The sequence below is a fragment of the Oncorhynchus mykiss genome, chromosome 4, assembly GCF_057628025.1.
Source record: "Oncorhynchus mykiss isolate SJ-2025 chromosome 4, ASM5762802v1, whole genome shotgun sequence".
Lineage (NCBI taxonomy): Eukaryota > Metazoa > Chordata > Actinopteri > Salmoniformes > Salmonidae > Oncorhynchus > Oncorhynchus mykiss.
Window position 1 is genome coordinate 1,842,779 of NC_143025.1, and position 17,162 is coordinate 1,859,940.

Consider the following 17,162-nt stretch of genomic DNA (forward strand, 5'->3'; position numbering starts at 1 on the left):
CCTCTCCCGCGTTGCGTCCTCGGGGTGACACTGCCATGAGCGATGCGCCGGCTGCGAGAACCTCCCCACCATCCACCGTCTGTGCGGCCCCCAAGAGTGAAGAAATTACACCCCTCATCTGGTACCAAACACACTTTCATGGCAGGTAGGACAGCGCTGTACTTATAGATATACCTGATATACTTTTTAGGACCTTTGTGAGAAATTTATCAAATGTTTATGTTAACATGTTGGTGATAGATTTGTTATATTATGCATGATAGCAAAAATGTTTTTCGAAAATGATACCGAATATGAATAAATATATAGATATATTGAACAAAAAATGTATCTCAACATGTAAAGTGATGGTCCCACGTTTCATGAGCTGAAACAAAAGATCCCAGAAATGTCAGCCCAGGACCTCCACATCTGGTTTCGAAGAATTTCCAATGAAACCGTCAGAAACCCTCTCTGGGAAGCTCATTTGCGTGCTCGTGGCGAGATCCCGAGGCCCATTGTCGTGCCATTCATCCACCGCCACCACCTCATGTATCAGCATGATAATGCACAACACTATGTTGCAAATAGTGGTCACACCAGACACCGACTGGTTTCCTGATCCACCACCCGACTCTTTTCTTCTTTTTTTAAAGTATTTGTGACCAACAGATCTGTGGAGTGGGACAACATTCCACAGGTCACAATCAACAGCCTGATCAACTCTATGTGAAGGAGATGTGTCGCGCTGCATGAGGCAAATGGTGGTCACACCAGATACTGACTGGTTTTCTGATCCACACCCCTACCTTTCATTTTAAAGGTATCTGTGACTAACAGATGCATATCTGTATTCCAAGTCATGTGAAATCTATAGATTAAGGACCTAATGAATTTATTTAAATTGACTGATTTTCTTAAATGAACTATAACTCAGTAAAATATTTGAAATTGTTGCGTGTTGGGTTCATATTTTTGTTCATTGTAGAATCACATTTTTTTTTTTTTTTAATTGTCCGTGTATCCCAGATGGAATATACACTGTGATATAGAACACACAATGTTTATACAAAATGGATCTGTGAACCAGGATGTTTCTCCTGAATCAGACAAACCAGAAACAAATGTTTATTATTCCGGTGGTTTATTCAGAATTTAAAACAATCTGTAGATCCAGTCAGGCAGATTCCATGAAAACAAAATCTTACAAATTAGTATTAAACTGTGGTAAAAATGATACATATTATATATTCAAAAGACATAACAGTGTTTCAACGGTGTAAACAACAACATATTGATATCTATAGTGATGATATGGTGATATCATGGTCAATGTGTATAGTAGTTACATACAGGGCCCTCCAACCCTGTTCCTGGAGAGAGACCCTCCTGTAGGTTTTAACTCCAACCCTGTTCCTGGAGAGATACTGTCCTGGAGGTGGAGTTAAAACCTACAGGACAGTATCTCTCCAGGAACAGGGTTGGAGTTAAAAACCTACAGGACAGTATCTCTCCAGGAACAGGGTTGGAGTTAAAACCTACAGGAGGGTCTCTCTCCAGGAACAGGGTTGGAGCTATAACCTACAGGAGGGTCTCTCTCCAGGAACAGGGTTGGAGCTATAACCTACAGGAGGGTCTCTCTCCAGGAACAGGGTTGGAGCTATAACCTACAGGAGGGTCTCTCTCCAGGAACAGGGTTGGAGCTATAACCTACAGGAGGGTCTCTCTCCAGGAACAGGGTTGGAGCTATAACCTACAGGAGGGTCTCTCTCCAGGAACAGGGTTGGAGTGTAAACCTACAGGATTAGAGTGCAAACCTACAGGGGTGGAGAACACTGGTACAGAGTTATGTAATGGCCAGGAGGGTCTATCTCCAGGAATAGGGTTGGAGGGCCCTGGTACAGAGTTATGTAATGGCCAGGAGGGTCTCTCTCCAGGAATAGGGTTGTAGTTAAAACCTACAGGGGGGTCTCTCTCCAGGAACAGGGTTGGAGTGTAAACCTACAGGGTTGGAGACCCCTGGTACAGAGTTATGTAATGGCCACATACCAAAGTACACCTTTTATACACAAAGCTTTCACTCATACTGTGACATCAAGCATTAAAAAGGAGAGATTTAAAACAAAATCAATTCAGATTTCTTCCAAAAGGGTAAATAGAAGATAGAAAAATTGATAGAAAATATTTTAAACTGATCTCCTTTTCTGACGTACTCACGCCAAATTATGCCTGCTGGGTCTCAACTTTAATTCCAACTGTAAAGCTGTGAAACACCATCATAGCATTTATAAACTAGTGGGTCTTTTATGATTAGTATTCAAATATTTATCAGACAAAGTCATTATTGAAGCGCTCTATGCAATCCGTATCACTGAAGTGCAACGTTACGGCTTGATTTCAAATTTATTAAAGGCAATGTTCCCGCGTTATAGCGGAGACTGCATTTACCGTAAACACTGCAGATGTCGTCTCCATCTGAAATTACCTTTAATTAAATTTTGTACCGCACAGTCTGTAACGTTTCAGCCATCCAGGATGAATAGAGAGCTATACGTCTGGTTGTAATGATGAGTGAAATGACGTTCATATATAATATCACAGTACTTTTCCTTGGCAGTAAACAGGCAGGGGGGGGTTCTACTTACTTTTAACAGTCTGACATGGCAAAACAAGACATTTGTTGAATAATCTTCAACCTAAAGCCTAAAGCTAGTCAACTGTAAACTGTCATCAAGTGCTGTGTTGGTTTTACGTGCTCTTTAGGAAGGAATGTAAAGGAATCATTCTAAATTAGAACCATTCTGTTGTGGAATGATGTCGGAACCTTTCTCTCTAAAGCCAGTTCATTCACAATATACAAAAGTTCAATTTTTTTGGATGGGGGGTGATATTGTGACAGTTTCAAAACCCAGTCAGAAGAATACAGACACCTTGACATGTGACACAGCTCTTCTATCTTCTATCCTAACAGTGGACTATGGATCACAGTCAGGAGTAGTCCACTATAGCCTCCTGGGTGACGTAGCATTCTATGGTACTGCCTCTCAGTGCTAGAGACGTCACTACAGACCCGGGTTCAATCCCAGGCTGTATCACATTTACTCCATACAACTATACATAGAAACAGAACATATAATTTACTCTGTACAACTATACAGAGAAACAGAACATACCATTCACTCTGTACAACTATAAAGCTACGGAGAAACAGAACATACCATTTACTCTATACAACTATACAGAGAAACAGAACATACCATTTACTCTATACAATTATACAGAGAAACAGAACATACCATGTACTCTATACAACTATACAGAGAAACAGAACATACCATTTACTCTATACAACTATAAAGCTACAGAGAAACAGAACATACCATTTACTCTATACAACTATACAGAGAAACAGACCATACCATTTACTCTGTACAACTATACAGAGAAACAGACCATACCATTTACTCTATACAACTATACAGAGAAACAGAACATACCATTTACTCTATACAACTATACAGAGAAACAGACCATACCATTTACTCTGTACAACTATACAGAGAAACAGACCATACCATTTACTCTGTACAACTATACAGAGAAACAGAACATACCATTTACTCTATACAACTATACAGAAAAACAGAACATACCATTTACTCTATACAACTATACAGAGAAACAGAACATACCATTTACTCTGTACAACTATACAGAGAAACAGAACATACCATTTACTCTATACAACTATACAGAGAAACAGACCATACCATTTACTCTGTACAACTATACAGAGAAACAGAACATACCATTTACTCTATACAACTATACAGAGAAACAGACCATACCATTTACTCTGTACAACTATACAGAGAAACAGACCATACCATTTACTCTGTACAACTATACAGAGAAACAGATCATACCATTTACTCTGTACAACTATACAGAGAAACAGAACATACCATTTACTCTGTACAACTATACAGAGAAACAGAACATACCATTTACTCTATACAACTATACAGAGAAACAGAACATACCATTTACTCTATACAACTATACAGAGAAACAGAACATACCATTTACTCTGTACAACTATACAGAGAAACAGAACATACCATTTACTCTATACAACTATACAGAGAAACAGACCATACCATTTACTCTGTACAACTATACAGAGAAACAGAACAGCTCCATACATTTATTTACAAAAAGTAATGCGTATGTGTGTTGATGAAAGAATTAGAAAACACGTCTTAATCCACACATTATGCATTTGTGATGTCAATATAATAACAATGACCTTATAAAAGAGTATTGCTTTAGTAATTCATGAAAACATATCAACAAATCATATTATAACAATGTTCCTTTTATATTTGGGGCGGCTCAGTTGTTTTGGTTGTTCCAATGTATTTCTTTGACACAAAAGGATTCATAAATAAACACTCCCGTGAAAGTTACAGGATAAAAGTCTCATCACTGTGGTAATACAACTAAATCATACATGGTCTATCATGTATACATCATGTATATAACATGGTCTATGTATGTTCCCACCCAGAAAAACCAAAATGGGACCGTTGGACACGGCCGCCGAATTTAAAGGCGAGACTTGACTGATCTACAAACCACCTTGCATCATAAATAACTACTCAATATTATTTGTACATCAGTCAGTCACAATTTACCCATGATACCTCACGGTTTTCATGGTCTCACACTAGGCCAATGGATCCTTCATGTTATATTTGGACTGGTCCTGCCAGAGGGGAGACAAGCAGCTGAAAGTGAAAGTATGACATCATCCTCAGGAAGTCGGGCCCCATACCTGATCATAGTATAGAGCAGGAAGTCAGGCCTCATACCTGATCATAGTATAGAGCAGGAAATCAGGCCCCACACCTGATCATAGTATAGAGCAGGAAGTCAGGCCCCACACCTGATCATAGTATAGTAGCTGTGTATGTATCAAAGTTCAACTGAACAACAAAAAATAAAAGGTCCAAATTATTACTGTCACAGATAATGTAAGAGATAATGTAAGAGATAATGTAAGTTACTCTTTGGAAAGTGCTTAAAATCACGTGTGAAAGACGTTTACATTACACCCAACAACCCTCTCATCACAACAGGAAAACAGCCCTGACTGTGGTAGAGAAAACACACAAAGCTTGAAGCTCACACTACAACACAGAAACAAAACGTTTACATACACGCTTACAAGTTCATCAGATTGTCTTAAAATATATAGAATATATCACATGGTATATTACAAACATTTGAGTAATGTAATAATAGTGAAAATACAGAGGAATAATACATGTGATACCATGAGGTCCTATTACCATGAGGTCCTATTACCATGAGGTCCTATTACCATGAGGTCCTATTACCATGAGGTCCTATTGTGATATCATGAGGTCCTATTGTGATACCATGAGGTCCTATTGTGATACCATGAGGTCCTATTACCATGAGGTCCTACTGTGATACCATGAGGTCCTATTGTGATACCATGAGGTCGTATTCTGATACCATGAGGTCCTATTACCATGAGGTCCTATTGTGATACCATGAGGTCCTACTGTGATACCATGAGGTCCTATTGTGATACCATGAGGTCCTATTGTGATACCATGAGGTCCTATTACCATGAGGTCCTACTGTGATACCATGAGGTCCTACTGTGATACAATGAGGTCCTATGGTGATATCATGAGGTATCATGATATCATGAGGTTCTACTGTGATACCATGAGGTCCTACTGTGATATCATGAGGTCCTACTGTGATACCATGAGGTCCTACTGTGATACAATGAGGTCCTATGGTGATATCATGAGGTCCTATTGTGATACCATGAGGTCCTATTGTGATACCATGAGGTATCATGATATCATGAGGTTCTACTGGGATGCCATGAGATACCATGTAATAGCTATGTGGTCCCATTGTAATACCATGTCATACCGTGAATACCATGTCAAACCATGTGAATACCATGTGAGGGAGGCAGGTAGCCTAGCGGTTCAGAGCATTGGGCCATTAACCAAAAAGTCACAGGTTCGAATCCCGGAGCCGACTAAAGTGAAACATCTTTCAATGTGCTCTTGAGCAAGGCACTTAACTCTAATTGCTCCTGTAAGTGTCTCTGGATAAGAGTGCCTGCTAAATGACTGACATGTAAATGTCTTATTGTGACAGTGTGGAGCGTCTCTGAAAGCTTCTAGGATCTTTTCTGTGTATTTGTTCCACACTACGCTTCAGTGTCTAAGTACACGTTGGGTACCAATGACTTTCCTCCCCTTGCCTGGGGTGTCAGGTGGGCTGGCCCTGAGGAGTTCACCCCAACAGAGAGGGGCCACAGAGAGAGGGGCCACAGAGAGGGAGAGAGGGGCCAGAGAGAAGGGCCACAGAGAGAGGGGCCACAGAGAGAGGGGCCACAGAGAGAGGGGCCAGAGAGAGGGGCCAGAGAGAGGGTCCAGAGAGAGGGGCCACAGAGAGAGGGGCTGGTAGTAAATGAGCAGCAGTCATGTTTTGGGAGGGATGGATGGATAGCAGCCAGGGGGGGGGGGGGGGGGTCACAGAATGGGTTTCCCGAACATCCTTCTACATTCCATGACTCCTGCTCCCGGGGGCCGGTCACAGTTGTGTGTCAGCTTCACTTGGCTGGGGCTGAGGCGGTCGTAAGCAACCTTGTACTCACGATCAAACGCATCTGGATCAGAGAAGGTTAGTTTAGTTTACAATCACTATTACTGATCATGATGTGGTTGTTTAAACCTACTAGGTGACCATGATGGTAGAATACAACAGAGTTACTTAGCGACCATGATGTTAGAATACAACAGAGTTACTTAGCGACCATGATGGTAGAATACAACAGAGTTACTTAGCGACCATGATGGTAGAATACAACAGGGTTACTTAGCAACCATGATGGTAGAATACAACAGGGTTACTTAGCGACCGTGATGGTAGAATACAACAGGGTTACTTAGCGACCATGATGGTAGAATAAAACAGGGTTACTTAGCGACCATGATGGTAGAATACAACAGAGTTACTTAGCGACCATGATGGTAGAATACAACAGGGTTACTTAGCGACCATGATGGGAGAATACAACAGAGTTACTTAGCGACCATGATGGTAGAATACAACAGAGTTACTTAGCGACCATGATGGTAGAATACAACAGGGTTACTTAGCGACCATGATGGTAGAATACAACAGGGTTACTTAGCGACCATGATGGTAGAATACAACAGGGTTACTTAGCGACCATGATGGTAGAATACAACAGGGTTACTTAGCGACCATGATGGTAGAATACAACAGAGTTACTTAGCGACCATGATGGTAGAATACAACAGGGTTACTTAGCGACCATGATGGTAGAATACAACAGGGTTACTTAGCGACCATGATGGTAGAATACAACAGAGTTACTTAGCGACCATGACGGTAGAATACAACAGGGTTACTTAGCGACCATGATGGTCGAATAAAACAGTGAGGAATTTAAATGTATTTTTCACCTAAATATATTAGAGGATTCTAATTAATAAAGAGGATTAATATAGTAAAAAACAACACCACAAAAACCTAAAGTCTGTAGCTACACTCACACCAATAAATATAAGTCTAGAGTGTTTACATTTTTTTTTTCATTTGAGTTATCCTTCAAATTAATGGAAGGTCCTATCCTCCATGTCACTCCCTGAGCATAGAGAGCTGTTTATTCTCTATGTTGGTTTGGGCGTGATATTGACTAAGGTGGGTCATCTAGGTGATTAATGATCTATGTTGGCCTGGTATGGTTCCCAATCAGAGGTAGCTGTTTATCGTTGTCTCTGATTGGGGATCATATTTAGGCAGCCATTTCCCCATTTGTGCTTTGTGGGATTTTGTCTAGGTACAGTTGCCTGCGAGCTACTTTGAGTTTTACGTTTTATTTTTCCGCTTTATTTGTTTTTTCTTTCAGGTTCTCTTCCAAATAAAAAGGATGGAACCATACCACGTCGCATCTTGGTCCACTCCTTATGACGATCGTGACAGAACAACGGACCAAGCAGCGTGCCCAGGAGGAAAGCCAGGAGTGGGGGACATCCTGGACGTGGGACGAGATTATGGCAGGAGACAGAAGCCTGCCATGGAAGCAGGCGGATGCAGCGAGGGAGCAACAATGACGATACCGGGGTTCGCGGCCACGACGGAAGCCCGAGAGGCAGCCTCAAAAATATTTTTTTTTGGGGGGGGCACACGGGTTGGTTGGCGGAGCCAGGTTTTGAACCAGAGCCAACTCCCCGTACTCACTGTGGGGAGCGTGATACGTTTTTATGATATGTTTTGCATTGATACGCACTGTGTCTCCAGGGCGCATTCACAGCCCGGTGCGTTCTGTGCCAACTCCTCGCACTTGTCGTGCTAAAGTGGGTTTCTGAGTAAACTGAATAGCGTGCCCAGAGTGAACTGCCTCCTACTCTGTCCCAGATGCTAATATATGCATAGTATTACTAGTATTGGATAGAAAACACTCTGAAGTTTCTAAAACTGTTTGAATGATCTCTGTGAGTATAACAGAACTCATATGGCATGCAAAAACCTGAGAAAAATCCAACCAGAAAGTGGGAAATCTGAGGTGTGTAGTTTTTCAAAGCTTGGCCTACCGAAAACACAGTGTCCATGGAGTCAAGTTGCACTTCCTAAGGCTTCCACTAGATGTAAACCATCTTTAGAAACTTGTTTCAGGCTTCTGCTATAAAGGGGGGGCTCATGAGACCTGTTTGAGTCTGGCTGGATTGGGCTCTGAGCGTCGTTCTCAGATTATGCTTTTTCTGTAACGTTTTTTAAAAATCTGACACAGCGGTTGCATTAAGGAGAAGTCTATCTTTAATTCTGTGAATAACACTTGTATCTTTTATCAATGTTTATTATGAGTATTTCTGCAAAATCACTGGATGTTTTGGAATCAAAACATTACTGCACATAAGGCGCCAATGTAAACTGATATTTCTGGATATAAATATGCACATTATCAAACAAAACATACATGTATTGTGTAACATGATGTCCTATGAGTGTCATCTGATGAAGATCATCAAAGGTTAGTGATTCATTTTATCTATATTTCTGCTTTTTGTGACTCCTATCTTTGGCTGGAAAAATGGCTATGTATTTTTTTGACTTTGCGGTGATCGTAACATAATCATTTGTTATGCTTTCGCTTTAAAGCATTTTTTAAATCGGACACGATGGGTAGATTAACAATAAGTTTATCTTTCATTTGCTGTATTGGACTTGTTAATGTGTGAAAGTTACATATTTCTAAAAAATATTTTAGATTTTCGCACACTGCCTTTTCAGCGGAATGTTGTTGAGGGGTTCCGCTAGCGGAACGCCTGTCCTAGAAAGGTTATTAACCCCGGTGTCCTGGCTAAATTCCCAATCTGGCCCTCAAACCATCACGGTCACCTAATAATCCCCAGTTTACAATTGGCTCATTCATCCCCTTCCTCTCCCCTGTAACTCAGGTCGTTGGAATGTCTTCTCAGTCAACTTACCTGGTAAAATAACAGATTAATGAAAATAAAGAGGGACTTATGAAAATTACATTTCAGGGCAGCACGGCTGGCCCTTGGATGTACACAGAGAGCTAACATTAATAATATGCATGTCAATCTCTCCTGGCTGAAAGTGGAGGAGAGATTGACTTCATCACTACTTGTTTGTAAGCAGTGTTGACATGTTGAGTGTACATAGCTGTCTGTTTGAACTACTGGCACACAGCTCAGACACCCATGCATACTCCACGAGCCACCAGAGGTCTCTTCACAGTCCCCAAGCCCAGAACAGACTATGGGAGGCGTGCAGTACTAAATAGAGTCATGACTACATGGAAATCTATTCCACATCAAGTAGCTGATGCAGCAGTAGAATCAGATTTAAGAAACAGGTAAAAAATACACCCTATCGAACAGCGGAAGGATTGTGAAGCAAAACACATACTGTTCACAAGGATGATGTGTTTTAGATATGTGGTATTAGAGTTGTGCCTAAGGGAACATGTTTTGAAAAGTGTTATAAAATGTAATGTCATGTAATATTTTAAATTGTATATAACTGCCTTAATGATGCTGGACCCCAGGAAGAGTAGCTGCTGCCTTGACAGGAACTAATAGGGATCCATAATAAACCCCAGGAAGAGTAGCTGCTGCCTTGGCAGGAACTAATGGGGATCCATAATAAACCCCAGGAAGGGTAGCTGCCGCCTTGGCGGGAACTAATAGGGATCCATAATAAACCCCGGGAAGAGTAGCTGCCGTCTTGGCGGGAAATAATGGGGATCCATAATAAACCTCAGGAAGAGTAGCTGCTGCATTGGCAGGAACTAATGGGGATCCATAATAAACCCCAGGAAGAGTAGCTGCTGCCTTGACAGGAACTAATGGGGATCCATAATAAACCCCAGGAAAAGTAGCTGCTGCCTTGACAGGAACTAAAGGGGATCCATAATAAACCACGGGAAGAGTAGCTGCCGTCTTGGCAGGAAATAATGGGGATCCATAATAAACCTCAGGAAGAGTAGCTGCTGCCTTGGCAGCAACTAATGGGGATCCATAATAAACCCCAGGAAGAGTAGCTGCCGCCTTGGCGGGAACTAATAGGGATCCATAATAAACCCCGGGAAGAGTAGCTGCCGTCTTGGCGGGAAATAATGGGGATCCATAATAAACCTCAGGAAGAGTAGCTGCTGCCTTGACAGGAACTAATGGGGATCCATAATAAACCCCAGGAAGAGTAGCTGCTGCATTGGCAGGAACTAATGGGGATCCATAATAAACCCCAGGAAGAGTAGCTGCTGCCTTGGCAGCAACTAATGGGGATCCATAATAAACCCCAGGAAGAGTAGCTGCTGCCTTGACAGGAACTAAAGGGGATCCATAATAAACCCCGGGAAGAGTAGCTGCCGTCTTGGCAGGAAATAATGGGGATCCATAATAAACCTCAGGAAGAGTAGCTGCTGCATTGGCAGGAACTAATGGGGATCGATAATAAACCCCAGGAAGAGTAGCTGCTGCCTTGGCAGCAACTAATGGGGATCCATAATAAACCCCAGGAAGAGTAGCTGCTGCCTTGACAGGAACTAAAGGGGATCCATAATAAACCCCGGGAAGAGTAGCTGCCGTCTTGGCGGGAAATAATGGGGATCCATAATAAACCTCAGGAAGAGTAGCTGCTGCATTGGCAGGAACTAATGGGGATCCATAATAAACCCCAGGAAGAGTAGCTGCTGCCTTGGCAGGAACTAATGGGGATCCATAATAAACCCCAGGAAGAGTAGCTGCTGCATTGGCAGGAACTAATGGGGATCCATAATAAACCCCAGGAAGAGTAGCTGCCGTCTTGGCGGGAACTAATGGGGATCGATAATAAACCCCAGGAAGAGTAGTACTTCTTTGAGGAAAAGATTATGATTATTAGAAAGCAAATTACAGACTCCTCTTTAAATCTGCGTATTCCTTCAAAGCTCAGTTGTCCTGAGTCTGCACAACTCTGCCAGGACCTAGGATCAAGAGAGACGCTCAAGTGTTTTAGTACTATATCTCTTGACACAATGATGAAAATAATCATGGCCTCTAAACCTTCAAGCTGCATACTGGACCCTATTCCAACTAAACTACTGAAAGAGCTGCTTCCTGTGCTTGGCCCTCCTATGTTGAACATAATAAACGGCTCTCTATCCACCGGATGTGTACCAAACTCACTAAAAGTGGCAGTAATAAAGCCTCTCTTGAAAAGCCAAACCTTGACCCAGAAAATATAAAAAACTATCGGCCTATATCGAATCTTCCATTCCTCTCAAACATTTTAGAAAAGGCTGTTGCGCAGTAACTCACTGCCTTCCTGAAGACAAACAATGTATACGAAATGCTTCAGTCTGGTTTTAGACCCCATCATAGCACTGAGACGGCACTTGTGAAGGTGGTAAATGACATTTTAATGGCATCGGACCGAGGCTCTGCATCTGTCGTCGTGCTTTTACCTCTTGGGGATGTTATTCGAAAACATAATGTTAACTTTCACTGCTATGCGGATGACACACAGCTGTACATTTCAATGAAACATGGTGAAGCCCCAAAATTGCCCTTGCTAGAAGCATGTGTTTCAGACATAAGGAAGTGGATGGCTGCAAACGTTCTACTTTTAAACTCGGACAAAACAGAGATGCTTGTTCTAGGTCCCAAGAAACAAAGAGATCTTCTGTTGAATCTGACAATTAATCTTAATGGTTGTACAGTCGTCTCAAATAAAACTGTGAAGGACCTCGGCGTTACTCTGGACCCTGATCTCTCTTTTGAAGAACATATCAAGACCATTTCAAGGACAGCTTTTTTCCATCTACGTAACATTGCAAAAATCAGAAACTTTCTGTCCAAAAATGATGCAGAAAAATTCATCCATGCTTTTGTCACTTCTAGGTTAGACTACTGCAATGCTCTACTTTCCGGCTACCCGGATAAAGCACTAAATAAACTTGGCAGGAACTAATGGGGATCCATAATAAACCCCAGGAAGAGTAGCTGCTGCCTTGGCAGCAACTAATGGGGATCCATAATAAACCCCAGGAAGAGTAGCTGCTGCCTTGACAGGAACTAAAGGGGATCCATAATAAACCCCGGGAAGAGTAGCTGCCGTCTTGGCAGGAAATAATGGGGATCCATAATAAACCTCAGGAAGAGTAGCTGCTGCATTGGCAGGAACAAATGGGGATCGATAATAAACCCCAGGAAGAGTAGCTGCTGCCTTGGCAGCAACTAATGGGGATCCATAATAAACCCCAGGAAGAGTAGCTGCTGCCTTGACAGGAACTAAAGGGGATCCATAATAAACCCTGGGAAGAGTAGCTGCCGTCTTGGCGGGAAATAATGGGGATCCATAATAAACCTCAGGAAGAGTAGCTGCTGCATTGGCAGGAACTAATGGGGATCCATAATAAACCCCAGGAAGAGTAGCTGCTGCCTTGGCAGGAACTAATGGGGATCCATAATAAACCCCAGGAAGAGTAGCTGCTGCATTGGCAGGAACTAATGGGGATCCATAATAAACCCCAGGAAGAGTAGCTGCCGTCTTGGCGGGAACTAATGGGGATCGATAATAAACCCCAGGAAGAGTAGTACTTCTTTGAGGAAAAGATTATGATTATTAGAAAGCAAATTACAGACTCCTCTTTAAATCTGCGTATTCCTTCAAAGCTCAGTTGTCCTGAGTCTGCACAACTCTGCCAGGACCTAGGATCAAGAGAGACGCTCAAGTGTTTTAGTACTATATCTCTTGACACAATGATGAAAATAATCATGGCCTCTAAACCTTCAAGCTGCATACTGGACCCTATTCCAACTAAACTACTGAAAGAGCTGCTTCCTGTGCTTGGCCCTCCTATGTTGAACATAATAAACGGCTCTCTATCCACCGGATGTGTACCAAACTCACTAAAAGTGGCAGTAATAAAGCCTCTCTTGAAAAGCCAAACCTTGACCCAGAAAATATAAAAAACTATCGGCCTATATCGAATCTTCCATTCCTCTCAAACATTTTAGAAAAGGCTGTTGCGCAGTAACTCACTGCCTTCCTGAAGACAAACAATGTATACGAAATGCTTCAGTCTGGTTTTAGACCCCATCATAGCACTGAGACGGCACTTGTGAAGGTGGTAAATGACATTTTAATGGCATCGGACCGAGGCTCTGCATCTGTCGTCGTGCTTTTACCTCTTGGGGATGTTATTCGAAAACATAATGTTAACTTTCACTGCTATGCGGATGACACACAGCTGTACATTTCAATGAAACATGGTGAAGCCCCAAAATTGCCCTTGCTAGAAGCATGTGTTTCAGACATAAGGAAGTGGATGGCTGCAAACGTTCTACTTTTAAACTCGGACAAAACAGAGATGCTTGTTCTAGGTCCCAAGAAACAAAGAGATCTTCTGTTGAATCTGACAATTAATCTTAATGGTTGTACAGTCGTCTCAAATAAAACTGTGAAGGACCTCGGCGTTACTCTGGACCCTGATCTCTCTTTTGAAGAACATATCAAGACCATTTCAAGGACAGCTTTTTTCCATCTACGTAACATTGCAAAAATCAGAAACTTTCTGTCCAAAAATGATGCAGAAAAATTCATCCATGCTTTTGTCACTTCTAGGTTAGACTACTGCAATGCTCTACTTTCCGGCTACCCGGATAAAGCACTAAATAAACTTGGCAGGAACTAATGGGGATCCATAACAAACCCCAGGAAGAGTAGCTGCTGCCTTGGCAGGAACTAATGGGGATCCATAATAAACCCCAGGAAGAGTAGCTGCTGCCTTGGCAGGAACTAATGGGGATCCATAATAAACCCCAGGAAGAGTAGCTGCTGCCTTGACAGGAACTAATGGGGATCTATAATAAACCCCAGGAAGAGTAGCTTCTGCCTTGACAGGAACTAATGGGGATCCATAATAAACCCCAGGAAGTGTAGCTGCTGCCTTGACAGGAACTAATGGGGATCCATAATAAACCCCAGGAAGAGTAGCTGCTGCCTTGGCAGGAACTAATGGGGATCCATAATAAACCCCAGGAAGAGTAGCTGCCGCCTTGGCAGGAACTAATGGGGATCCATAATAAACCCCAGGAAGAGTAGCTGCTGCCTTGGCAGGAACTAATGGGGATCCATAATAAACCCCAGGAAGAGTAGCTGCTGCCTTGGCAGGAACTAATGGGGATCCATAATAAATAGGAGCGACAGGTGGTTAGAGTGTTGGACTAGTAACCTAAAGGTTGCAAGATTCGAATCCCTGAGCTGACAAGGTGAAAAGCTGTCATTCTGCCCCTGAACAACCCACTGTTCCCTGGTAGGCAGCCATTGGAAATAAGAGTTTGTTCTTTAACTGACATTCCGAGTTAAATCAAAGTAAAAAAAAATGCAAATATGTGACAAACGTGAAACATTTTTCAACGCACTTCTCTAGCTTCAGGGGGACGAAGAAAGCACAGCGGGAAAAATATGGTTTCAACTCACCAATATTGATGTTGCTCTTCCCCAGAGCGGTCAACGCCAGGAAGAGGAGATCTCTGTACAGACTCCTGTGGAATAGAGAGAGAATGGTTTGTGTGTAAATAGACAGACAAGAGGGATAACCGGCTCAGTCAGACAGGACGATTGAGGACAACATTTTACTACTCTTAACACCATTATCGCCGACGGTCAACGCCCACTGACGGTAGATTTTGTAAATCTATGTCCTGCTCCTTCCTGACTGTTTCTAAACATTAGCATTTGACACGGCTCAGTTGTCTGAATTTATCACAATAGCTAGTACTACCTTGAGGGGACAAGACAAATAAGGAGTTGGTAGCCAGGCGCTAATGTGTCTCTCTCCTCATTGAAGGAATAACGTCAGTGGATGAATGGGTAATGGGTGTTAGAAACTGTGGGTGATAGAAACTGTGGGTGGTAGAAACTGTGGGTGATACAATGATATAATAATATAATGGGTGATATAATGATATAATGGGTGATGTAATGATGTAATGATATAATGGTTGATATAATTATATAATGGGTCATATAATGATATAATGGGTGATATAATGATATAATGATATAATGGGTGATATAATGATATAATGGGTGATATAATTATATAATGATATCGTGGGTGATATAATGATATAATAATATAATGGGTGATATAATGATATAATGGATGATATAATTATATAATGGGTGATATAATGATATAATGGGTGATATAATGATATAATGGGTGATATAATGGGTGATATAATGATATAATGGGTGATATAATGATATAATGATATAATGATATAATGGGTGATATAATTATATAATGATATCGTGGGTGATATAATGATATAATAATATAATGGGTGATATAATGATATAATGGATGATATAATTATATAATGGGTGATATAATGATATAATGGGTGATATAATGATATAATGGGTGATATAATGATATAATGGGTGATATAATGGGTGATATAATGATATAATGGGTGATATAATGATATAATGATATCATGGGTGATATAATGGGTGATATAATGATATCATGATATGGTGGTAGCAGCGTCCTGCTCCTCGTCTTCCTGCGCACACAACAGATCGCACAGTACTAATAAGGTGTAACTAGACTGCATAACGTACTATCTAGTACTAATCAAATCTATAAATAAAAGTAATTAAATGTATTACACACTTCTTGTAGGAGTATCAACAATCTGTTAATGGGGATGTCTCAACACCTCTGTTTTATAGGGCTCCATGAGAAGGACTGTTAATGGGGATGTCTCAACACCTCTGTTTTATAGGGCTCCATGAGAAGGACTGTTAATGGGGATGTCTCAACACCTCTGTTTTATTCAGGCTCCATGAGAAGGACTGTTAATGGGGATGTCTCAACACCTCTGTTTTATAGGGCTCCATGAGAAGGACTGTTAATGGGGATGTCTCAACACCTCTGTTTTATTCAGGCTCCATGAGAATGACTGTTAATGGGGATGTCTCAACACCTCTGTTTTATTCAGGCTCCATGAGAAGGACTGTTAATGGGGATGTCTCAACACCTCTGTTTTATAGGGCTCCATGAGAAGGACTGTTAATGGGGATGTCTCAACACCTCTGTTTTATTCAGGCTCCATGAGAAGGACTGTTAATGGGGATGTCTCAACACCTCTGTTTTATAGGGCTCCATGAGAAGGACTGTTAATGGGGATGTCTCAACACCTCTGTTTTATTCAGGCTCCATGAGAAGGACTGTTAATGGGGATGTCTCAACACCTCTGTTTTATAGGGCTCCATGAGAAGGACTGTTAATGGGGATGTCTCAACACCTCTGTTTTATTCAGGCTCCATGAGAAGGACTGTTAATGGGGATGTCTCAACACCTCTGTTTTATAGGGCTCCATGAGAAGGACTGTTAATGGGGATGTCTCAACACCTCTGTTTTATAGGGCTCCATGAGAAGGACTGTTAATGGGGATGTCTCAACACCTCTGTTTTATTCAGGCTCCATGAGAAGGACTGTTAATGGGGATGTCTCAACACCTCTGTTTTATAGGGCTCCATGAGAAGGACTGTTAATGGGGATGTCTCAA

At 41.7% G+C, this 17,162-nt stretch overlaps 1 protein-coding gene across 2 annotated transcripts in view; it reads right to left on the reverse strand.

Annotated features, from left to right (window-relative positions):
- Window positions 1–4,158: 4,158 nt before the first annotated feature.
- Window positions 4,159–17,162, reverse strand: part of dennd4a (DENN domain containing 4A) — a 115,512-nt gene continuing 102,508 nt past the window's right edge. For both annotated transcript variants that reach the window (XM_090230826.1, XM_090230825.1), the window contains 2 exons: window positions 15,058–15,122; window positions 4,159–6,706 (listed from right to left, as the gene is read on the reverse strand). In XM_090230826.1, coding sequence (XP_090086952.1) covers window positions 6,570–6,706; window positions 15,058–15,122 — 202 coding nt within the window. In that variant the 3' untranslated portion in view covers window positions 4,159–6,569. The remainder of the gene's footprint in view (window positions 6,707–15,057; window positions 15,123–17,162) is intronic.